The sequence below is a fragment of the Microtus ochrogaster genome, chromosome 4 (assembly GCF_000317375.1).
Source record: "Microtus ochrogaster isolate Prairie Vole_2 chromosome 4, MicOch1.0, whole genome shotgun sequence".
In the NCBI taxonomy this organism is placed as follows: domain Eukaryota; kingdom Metazoa; phylum Chordata; class Mammalia; order Rodentia; family Cricetidae; genus Microtus; species Microtus ochrogaster.
The window spans coordinates 51,752,104-51,762,152 of record NC_022011.1 but is presented as its reverse complement, the minus strand read 5'-3'; the positions used below and the strand labels follow the sequence as shown (position 1 = coordinate 51,762,152).

The following is a 10,049-nucleotide window of genomic DNA, read 5'->3' as shown; positions in this document are numbered from 1 at the left end:
AGGGTTTCTCTGTGGCTTTGGAGCCTGTCCTGGAACTAGCTCTGTAGACCAGGCTGGTCTCGAACTCACAGAGATCCGCCTGCCTCTGCCTCACGAGTGCTGGGATTAAAGGCATGCGCCACCATCGCCCGGCCCCCACACACTTTTTTGAGCCACTTTGCAGGCTGCGTGGAAGAGATTGGAGGCGGGGCTCCCTGGGGGCGGGGCTCACCTTCTTAAGGTAGTCCAGCAGGTCTGAGTACAGCATGTGGATGTTCCGGCTGGTGGTAATCTTGAGCGTGGTCTTTTCAATGTTGTTCTCCAGCTGGCGGATAATCTGATGGCAGTGGTGGAGTTGGATCACTGAAAAGGCTTGGTAACAAGACCCACCTCCCCAGAACCTCAGATCAGGTGTGAAGGGGCAGAACCGATTGGGGGATGGGTGTGGGGGGCTGGGCTTTCACACAAGGGTGTCGGGCTCCCTTAGTTCTGCCCCTGGCACCAGGTCCTGCAGGTGAAGTTATTGTACATCTTATCCACCCAGTCACCATGTATAAAATGGCTTTGGTTCCCACTTCATGTTTACAGCTGTATGATAAAACATTACCTCAAGACATCGGTTTCCTGCTCCTTGTTAGTAAATTTTCCTGTTTGTACACAGCCATGTAAGGGCACAAACTAACCAAAAGGTCCTGCCCATCCGCAGATCCCACCCTTCTGCTGTAATCCCACCCTTCTGTTGGGGGCCAATCTCACCTGTTAAAGTTTTTTTTTTTTTCTCTTACAAAGACCCTCACCCTTACAAAGGAGACGCCCTTCCAGCAGAACCCCGCCTAATTAGCGATCCAGCCCTGATACAGAGGCCCTGTCTGAAGGCAGGACTTCGTCCCCTTTCCAGACATCTCCACATCCTCTGGCATAGAACCACCCTTTCGGAATCCTGCTCGCTGAGTCCCGCCTTTCCTGGAAAGCTCCAGTGCAAAGTCGGATGCTCTCCGCTGCCCCCGCCGGGTCCCCTGGCACCTGCAGCAACTTTAGCTCGTCTTTCGTGGCATCAGGCTGGTTCCGCAGACTGGCCAGCTCCAGCTGCAAGCTCTCCAGCTTCTGTCCCCGTAGCCGAGCCAGATGGATCAGTACGTTGTGTGCATTCACACGGTCGAAGACGTACTTGCGCAGCTTCTCCCGAGCCACCTGGGTCAGGTAGGGCGTCCGCGCGTGGGTGCGAGAGGGAGCGCCGCTGGGACCCCAGGAAGGCTGCGAGTCAGGGACCCGCGGCTGCCCCACGGGGAGCAGGAGGTGGGAACTCACTACGCCTTCCCGCCGGCCTCATTACATTTATTGTAGGCGGGCCTCGGGGACTGGGACGGAAAGGGGCAAGGGGTCATTTCTGCCTCGTTACCTCCATAGAACAACGGCGGTGTGCCAGCCTCATAGACACATCCTTCCCACAGGCTTTGGAGATGGTCCGCTGATCATACTGTGGAGCGGCGGTGGCTGAGCCAGGAGCCTGGCCCTTTTGCATTCCCCCTAGGCACTGATGTACTCAGACATATTCCCCTGCGCCTCTTACTCGCCGCTAATCCAGCAAGGAGACCGTTGGTCCTGGGACCCCTGAGCAGAGCGCACAGGACCCCTCTAGGGCCATCTCTGCTCCAGTGTGATGAGGTCCGGAAAGGAGGTCAGAGAGCCCAAGGAGTCCCGTGGTACTATGGAGTACCTGCAGGTACTAAGCACTCTGGGTGGGTATTGGGGAACCTGCCCTGGACACCAGTCACAAAAGTACCCATCCCTGCAGCCCTTCTGGGCCAGAGAAAGGGGTAGGGCGTCTGCACGTGTTAAGTGAACCGCCACTTCTTATCCCCAGACTGAGAAGGGGGTGGGGCTTTTGCACCTTCTTAGCCAAAGCCCACTCCTGGGCCCCTCGACGGAGGTTGCTGCGCAGGAGGCCTAGTGTAGCCTTGTTCTGTGCCGTCTTCTCCTTCACGCCCTGGATCTGGAGCGCCCGACATTGTTCTGTAGGTGATGGAGGGAACAAGATTACCAGACGGTAGGCTAAAGGACTGGCTGAGAATTCCAGCAAAGCATCCAGAGAGGCTAGTGGAACGCGGCATTGCCTCCACGACCATTTCTTTCCCCTTCCCTGGAAGACACGGGCTTCCCTGCTCAAATGGTAATCTACAAGGCTCTCCAGGGATGGATGCTGGGCAGTAAAGAGGGTGAGGCCGAGACCAGGGATGGGGAACCCTTGTCTCTTTTACAGCTCCTGCGCCTAGAATCAGGTCTATCTCTCCTCAGTCCCTCCAACTTTGGAACAAGATTGTGGTAAATGCACAAATCTTACAAAAGCTCCCCCCTCACATGGCAGGCCCTTCTGGAACTTTTGCTCAAGGGAGCCTGGGTGGGTTGTAGGATGACAAGCTGCCTACTAGCAGGCCAGAGTGGCAGTCCCCAGTGTGGCTCACCCTGGAGCCGAGTGATGGTCCTTAGCTCCTGTATCTGTGCTTCTACAGCTGCTTCATTGTGAATCTTCATGGTGGGGCCCTAAAGGTCCTCCAAGAGTCCTGTGTGCCTCTCAGCCTCCCTGCTCACAACTGAGCCTAAGTTGAGATTGTCCTCGGAATTTCAGATCATTGTGATGGGACTAAGGTTCTCAATGCCCAGAGAACCCTGGAATTCCATCCTTTCAGATTTCATTCTCGAGATCACCTCTGGGTGCTTGCTCTGAGGGAAATGAGTCCTGAGGCTGCTGCTTCAGGGGTTCCATTGGACACCAAAGACCTCTTGGTAGTGAGCAATTTGTGCACCCGGCACCCCACCTTCTTGTTCTCTCCCCTGCTCTCGGGGCCACAGAGCGCTCGACTGTGCCTCCTACATCTAACCTCAATGTCAGTGCTTGGGGAGACCTCTCTCTCCAACCCATACTCCCAGTTCAAAGCCCGGGCACTGGGTGACCTAGCGCCCCACCCCAGCTTCTGCCCAGCACTGTTTCATGTCTTCCAACTTTTCCAGACCTGTGCTGGCCCTGTCTGGTGCCACCCCGCTTGACTCCTGCCTCCCTCAGCCCCCTGGATCTTGGGTCCCCAATTATTGGCAGGGACAAGACCACACATCTACACCATACCCCTTCCCTTAGAGCAGCGTGCTAGCAGTCGGCGGCAGCCCAGCACACTGTGGGGGCTGCATAACTCAGTACCAGTGGGGTGCTTACTCTTCTGCAGGCGGCTGTTCTTCAGTCTGGGAATAGAAGGCCAGGTCAGGGTGTTGCATGGCTGCTTCTTCTGCTGTGCCTCCCCTCGGCTGTAGATGCTTTCTGCGCCTGTGATCTCATGCGGTTGTCCCTCTGTACCAGTCTGTATCCTAATCTCCTCTTATAAGGATGCCAGGAAGACTGGATTGGTCCCCATGGCATCAGTCAGCCCTAATCACTGTATTAAAGGGCTCATCTCCAATGGCTGCCTTCTGAGGTCCTGTGGGTTAGGACTTCAGTGGATGGATTTTAGGGGTTATGGAGTCAGCACATGTGTCTAACACAGGACACATCTGTGTTCTCTCCCCATGTCCTCTTACGCGGATCCTTTGCCATTCAGCCACTTTTCTGTCCAGTCTAAACTCTGCGGTCACCCCTTGCCTCCCTTCTGGTCAACGCCTCATTCTCAAGAGGCTGGAAGGACCTGACATGGCCACGGCCACTCACCTTTATCTCCCTAGCTTTTGATGGCCCAGCTTGGTGTCTAGCTGAGGCAGAGTCAAATTATAGCCCCTAGGATTGGCTCTTTCTTTTCTGTCAGATACAGAACTCCTGAATTTTAGTGGAGCAAATAAATGACTGTCCAGAGTAAGGCTGCCTTTCCTGGGTTTCCTTCCGGTTGATGTACCATGTGACTTAGTTCTGGCCAGTGCTGTGTATACAGACACGGCAGAAGAACTGTCTTCTTCCCCCTTTTTTCCTTCTGTTAAATGGCATGATGAGCTAGATTGAGAAGTGGGGGCCATTACAACAGGAAAGAGACTGAAGGATGCCTGGGTCCCTGACCCCCAGAAGAGCTCTTAAAACAATGCCTGGGATTGAAGATGGCGTGTCCTCCAAAGCTAAAGCTCATGTTGGAGTTTATACCCCACCCCCAGTGTGAAGTTCTAAGAGGGTAGGAAACAGGACTGTGTCCTTTAGGTAGGGCTTTTGAGAGATTATTAGAATTTAAGTTACCAGGTCAAACCTCGACGGTTTTATAGGAAGGAGGAAGCAACATGTATGCTCTGTTTCTGACCATGTGATGACCTGTGATGTTTCTGGACTCTGCCAGAATGACAGCCACCACCAGGTGGCTGCTGGGCCTTTGGCCTCCAGAACCGAGGGTTAAAACAAGTTATATATATTATATATAATGTATACAATATTCTGTGTGTATGCCTGCAGGCCAGCAGAGGGCACCAGACCCCATTACAGATGGTTGTGAGCCACCATGTGGTTGCTGGGAATTGAACTCAGGACCTTTGGAAGAAGCAGGCAATGCTCTTAACCTCTGAGCTACTTCTCCAGCCCTTGGTTTTTGTGTGTGTGTGTGTTTTTTTGTTTTTTTGTTTGTTTGTTTAGTTGGGCAGGCAGAGGCTGGCAGATCTTTGTGAGTTCAAGGCCAGCCTGGTCTACAAAACGAGTTCCAGGACAGCTAGGACCTTTACACAGAGAAACCCTATCTGGAAAAACAAAACTTTTTTTTTAATATTTATTTATTATATATTCAATATCTGTCTGTGTGTATGCTGTAGGCCAGAAGAGGGCACCAAACCCCATTACAGATGGTTGTGAGCCACCATGTGGTTGCTGGGAATTGAACTCAGGACCTTTGGAAGAGCAGGCAATGCTCTTAACCTCTGAGCCATCTCTCCAGCCCCCAAAACATTTTTTTTTTTAAATTATAATCTGCGCAAGTCTGTGGTATGTTGTTGGCAACAGCACAGGCACTGATAGACCATCTACCTCGGTTTCTATAAGAAAACTTGGCTCAAGCTTCGACTATGAGAGGCTCCGCCCACTGATTTGTTCCCATAGACATCCAGTTGACAAGCTCAGTAGAGGTGCAGGAGCTGGCCAAGGCCAAGTCTTTGTGCTCCTGGGATACCAAGGTTGGGACAATCTCTGTTTGTTTGTTGTTGTTGTTTTTTAAACAGGGCTCGTTGGTGTGGGTGGTCTCCTTCCTCCCCAAGACATTTCCTTTGGAGCTTTGCTGCTTGTTCCTTCTTGGAGAAGGGGCTTCACTGATGCCAAGCAGGTGGGCATGACTCATGCCCCTACCTGGCCTCTGACTGCTCCTACCTCTGTTCTGCTCCTCTGGTAGACTTCCAGGAGGATAGGCATAGGTGTAACTACATGGCCCAGATGGCTGGAACATCCAGTTCTGGGGCTCTATATTTGGAACTTCTGCATATCCTCCACGATCAGCCGTACAGCATGATCACATCTTCTCACCCCTTACATTCTGTTTGTTTCTGTTTTCTGGAGACAGAGTTTCTCTGTAGCTTTAGCTGTCCTGGAACTCACTCTGTAAACCAGGCTGGCCTCGAACTCACAGAGATCGGCCTGCTTGTTTTTTCTTGAGATAGGGTTTCTCTGTGTAGCCCTGGCTGTCCTAGAACTTGCTCTGTAGATCAGGCTGGCCTCAAACTCAGAGATCTGCCTGCGTCTGCCTCCCCAGTTCAGGGATTAAAGGCATGTGTCACCACTGCCTGGGCTTTCTTTTTACTATTACACCTGTAGTTCTTTCTCTTTTTTAAAAAAATATTTATTGGGGCAGGGCGGTGGTGGCGCACGCCTTTAATCCCAGCACTTGGGAGGCAGAGGCAGGTGGATCTCTGTGAGTTCGAGACCAGCCAGCCTGGTCTACAAGAGCTAGTTCCAGGACAGGCTCCAAAACCACAGAGAAACCCTGTCTCAAAAAAAAAAAAAAAAAACCAAAAAAAAAAATTTATTGATTGATTATGTGTACAGCATTCCTTCCATGTGTGCCTGCAAGCCAGAAGGGGGCGCCAGGTCTCATTATAGATGGCTGTAAGCCACCATGTGGTTGCTGGGAATTGAACTCAGGACCTCTGGAAGAGCAGTCAGTGCTCTTAACCACTGAGCCATCTCTCCAGCCCCTACACCTGTATTTCTTTTGTGTGTGCTTGTGCATGTGTAACGGGAACCCACACACCACAGTAGAGATTAGTTGTTACTCTTCCCACCCCATGGTTCTTGGGGATTAAACTCAGCAGGCTTAGCAGCGGGCACTCTACCACGGAACAACCTCACCAACTGGTTTAATTGCTTCAGAGCTCAGGTAGGAAAAGACAAGCCGTTTATTAGTTACAACCCTCCGCAATTCTCCTTGGACTCGGGGCATAGAGGTCAGAAGAGGGACCCCTAAGCACCAGAGAAAATAGAGAAGTCTCTCTTGCCACTTGCAGGCTGCTGCCCCCACAGCTGTGAGCAACAGGATACAACCCTTTCTGAGACCCTGACTTCTTGCTGCTCTGGAGGACACCTCCCCCACCCCACCCCCACCCCTTGTCTTCCAAGTCCTTTTCTGAGCTCAACTCCTGGGCGAATCCTAGAACTGGTTGTCAGGCAGGCCTGCCTAAACACACGTGTGGGGGACAGGTGATACTCAAGAGCGTGCGTGCGTGCGTGCGTGCGTGCGTGCGTGTGTGTGTGTTTGGCGAGGTAGGAAGGGCCAGCCTGGAGTTAGTGTTGCAGTCTGTGTTCCAGGATTTCCCTCCTCAGATCCTCCACACCCTAAGCAGCCAGAGCTCGTCTAGTTGTGATGATCTGTAGGAGGCAAAAGGAGACAGCTGGATTCACGTCTGTGGGTTTTTCTGTTTTTGTTTCGTTGTTATTTTTTTTTTGAAACAGGGTTTCTCTGTGTAACAGTCCTAGCTGTCCTAGAACTCGCTTTGTAGACCTCACAGAGATCCACCTGCCTCTGCCTCCCAAGTGCTGGGATAGAAGGTATGTGCCACCACCACCTGGCCTATGTCTGGTTTTTGAGGGGTCCTGATCCTGTTCCATCATGAGAAAAACAGAGCTCCTGTCAGATGTGGTTAAACAGACTTATAATCCCAAGCCTAGGAGGTGGAAGCAGGGATTCAAGGCCAGCCTGGGTGATGGATGGACCCTTTCTCAGAAGAACAAAAAAACAAAAACACCTGAGTTCTGTAACAAGGACAAGCAGGCCTGAGGCCCACCAACTTGGTATCAGATTCAGGGTCTCAGTCCTAGACACTCTCTCTGAGTTGTTGGGCTAACTGCTGTGCCCTGTCCCACACCTTACAAGGCCCTTCCCTCTGTCTCAGGGTCACCCTAGTTTCCTAGCTCCTCCTCCAGGGAACGCACTGCTCAGTCTTTGTTGTTCTTGAGGCTTCTAGCCTCAGCCCCTCAAGGGGGAAGCAAGACTAGCCGGAGGGAAGGGACCAGTCTATCACTTGAGTCCCGTGAGCTTGTCTTCCTGAAACGTCTTGCTGCCCCTTTGGGGCCCTCTCACCTGTGTTCATGTCTTTGGGGAGTTGACCTGTCTCCAGGAAGATCCAGAGATCTCTGCATTTCTGAGACTCCGTTTTTGTCACTTTGTAGCTGGCCACAGATCCTACAACTGGAGGGAGGAAAGCAGGAGGATGGTGAGTTGGGGGACCTTAGCCCCTGCACGTTTTACAAGGGGACCAGGCACAAGCTACTTCTGGGCAGACAGGGTGGGTAGGGCTCCAGCCAAAACAGGACGGTACCCACTACGGAGTACTCACTAGCAGACACCAGCAAGCTCCACTGCACAGGGTATGCAAACTTCCGCTTAATGAACAGCTGCAGGCCGAAAGTCACACCAGTGCCTGCCGAGAGCCAAGAAATCATTGGTCAGCCTGCAAGGCGATGGTCTTAGTGTCCACTGCACCTGCAGTGCAGGCAAGATGACGTGGCGCCACCTTGTGGACAGACAGGGCGGGACAGTAGGATACAGTTTTTTTTTTCCCTTTAAGGTGTGTTCTTTTTTTGTGTCCCAAGATCCCTGGAACCAGCCTACCTGTGACAAAGGTGAAAACGCCCTTCATGAAGGCGTTCGACTGGCACGCGGCATATTCCTCGAGCCCCTGGGATGGAGGTGGTGGTGTTCACGGCTCAGTTCCCTTTCCTCCCCTCCTGCTCCTCCTTTGGGCGTGACCTGGTTTGGAGAGGGACACTGGGGACCGGATATATCCCACCCTGTCCTAAACTCCTTCAGCGTCTCTATCCCCAAGGCAGGAGGGTCCCTGCTCCGCCAATCCATGAAGGAGCTCCCCTGCTTCAGGTCAGCTGCTGAGAACTAGATCCAGTACCCCAGGCCAGCCTTCTCACCGGGTGCTTGGCGGCCACTGCGTCATCCACTCGGGACAGGCCCAAATTCACCATGGTTGGTCAGGTTCCGCCAGAGAAGACAGTCACACTGGGGGTGGGGTGGAGCCTAAGACTCGAGCCTGCGCAGAACGTAGGAGAGAGGGTCAGGTCCCCGAATCCCCGGTCTAAGGGGAGGAACCAAGATGAGCTCACCACGTGGGCGGAGCGGGGAGGCTGTAGCTCTCGTACGGGCTGGTACGGGTCTTGGAGTTGAGCTTGCGGTTTTGTGACCCTGAAAGCAGCCCTGGCTTTCGTCACTCCTTCAAGAGCGCAGTGGTCGTTTTAATTACATGAGTCGGGGCTTTGCTTTAAGACTGCAATGGAGGGGGCTGGAGAGATGGCTCAGAGGTTAAGAGCATTGCCTGCTCTTCCAAAGGTCCTGAGTTCAATTCCCAGCAACCACATGGTGGCTCACAACCATCTGTAATGGGGTCTGGTGCCCTCTTCTGGCCTTCAGGCATATACACAGACAGAATATTGTATACATAATAAATAAATATTTAAAAAAAAAAGACTACAATGGAGTAGAGACTTGGAATTGCAGAAATTCAATTGAGCCCTTTTTTGGTGCCTGTTCTGTGTCAGGGGCTGGAGTCTTACGGAGGAGTCCATAGAGCTAGGCTGGTTGCCCACAGGTCAGAAGGTACTGGCTGGACAGAGAGAGGTCAAGACATTCAGGAGGCTCCCTGAGGAAGCTGGTGAGCTGAGCCTCCTGGAGAGTATGAGCCAGGAGTAGAGGACGATCGGATGGGATGCGAAAAAGAACTCTGGGAACTGCCTGATACTGACCTTGCCAACCAAGGACTAGCGACAGAACTAGGGGCAGAGAGGGGCAGTAGGTACGTTTCAGGGAAGGCAGCGGGTTGTGTGATCCCCTCAGACCCCTCACCCCAGATTGGAAGCCCTGTCAGTGGCAGAGGCTGATTGTCTGGCAGGACTCAGGTGTAGTGGCATTTCATTTGTATTTTAATAAATAAAGCTTGCCTGAAGATCAGAGAGTAAAACAGCACCCCTTCCTCCCCCTCCCCCCGTCAGCCTTACAGACCAGGCAGTAGTAATGTACACCTTTAATTCCAGAAACCACAGTAATTTGCCATAGAAGCCGGGAGGTGCATGCCTTTAATCCCAGAAATAGAGAGGATTATACAATGGGAGAGACGGCTCTCAGACAGTCTCATTCTGAAATTTCTGGAGGCAGGATGGCGATTTGGGACTGAGGTTAAGGTAAGAGCCAGTGGCCGGCTAATTTGCTTCCCAGATCTTCAGACTGAACCTCAGTTTCTCTGAGTTTTTATTAATCGTGCATCAGTTTGGGTTGGGCTCAGAGACTGTGGACAGCAGGTTTGGGTGGGGGTGGGGTTTGCCAGGTGTTTATGAAAGACCCCCAAGGTGGGCTGCCTTTCAGTCTGGAGAGACCCTCCCAAGGAACAACGAGTCCACTCATGCGGATGCAAACAGCAAGAGGTTTATTGGGTGGGCACAGGTACCTGTGGGCGACAAATCCTTTCGGAGGACTTGCGCCCCTTCAGGTTGGGGCAGTGGGTTTTTATGGGGTAGGGCAGCAAAAGCGCGGGTACAGAAGCGAGAGGCGTAGTTACAGGGTTTTCATTGGTCAGTTTGAATGTGGCCGAGCTCAGAGCGGGGCAAGGTCCCTAGTTTCCGAGAATTTAGCCGT

The 10,049-nt window shown here is 52.5% G+C and overlaps 1 protein-coding gene across 7 annotated transcripts in view; it reads right to left on the bottom strand.

The window, feature by feature from the left end:
* LOC101986421 (coiled-coil domain-containing protein 183) overlaps positions 1–8,691 on the bottom strand; it is a 15,439-nt gene extending 6,748 nt beyond the window's left edge. For 2 of the 7 annotated variants that reach the window (XM_026778854.1, XM_026778855.1), the window contains exons 1-8: positions 8,336–8,691; positions 8,025–8,091; positions 7,750–7,833; positions 7,494–7,601; positions 1,871–1,992; positions 1,379–1,456; positions 1,003–1,170; positions 212–316 (exon numbers count right to left, since the gene is read on the bottom strand). In XM_026778854.1, coding sequence (XP_026634655.1) covers positions 212–316; positions 1,003–1,170; positions 1,379–1,456; positions 1,871–1,992; positions 7,494–7,601; positions 7,750–7,833; positions 8,025–8,091; positions 8,336–8,389 — 786 coding nt within the window. In that variant the 5' untranslated portion in view covers positions 8,390–8,691. Of the gene's footprint in view, positions 1–211; positions 317–1,002; positions 1,171–1,378; positions 1,457–1,870; positions 1,993–2,441; positions 3,093–3,187; positions 3,214–6,095; positions 6,782–7,493; positions 7,602–7,749; positions 7,834–8,024; positions 8,092–8,335 lie in introns of those variants that run through there. The other 5 variants (XR_003376860.1, XM_026778856.1, XM_026778857.1 and 2 more) reach the window with 5 other exon arrangements.
* Between the last annotated feature and the right edge of the window lie 1,358 nt (positions 8,692–10,049).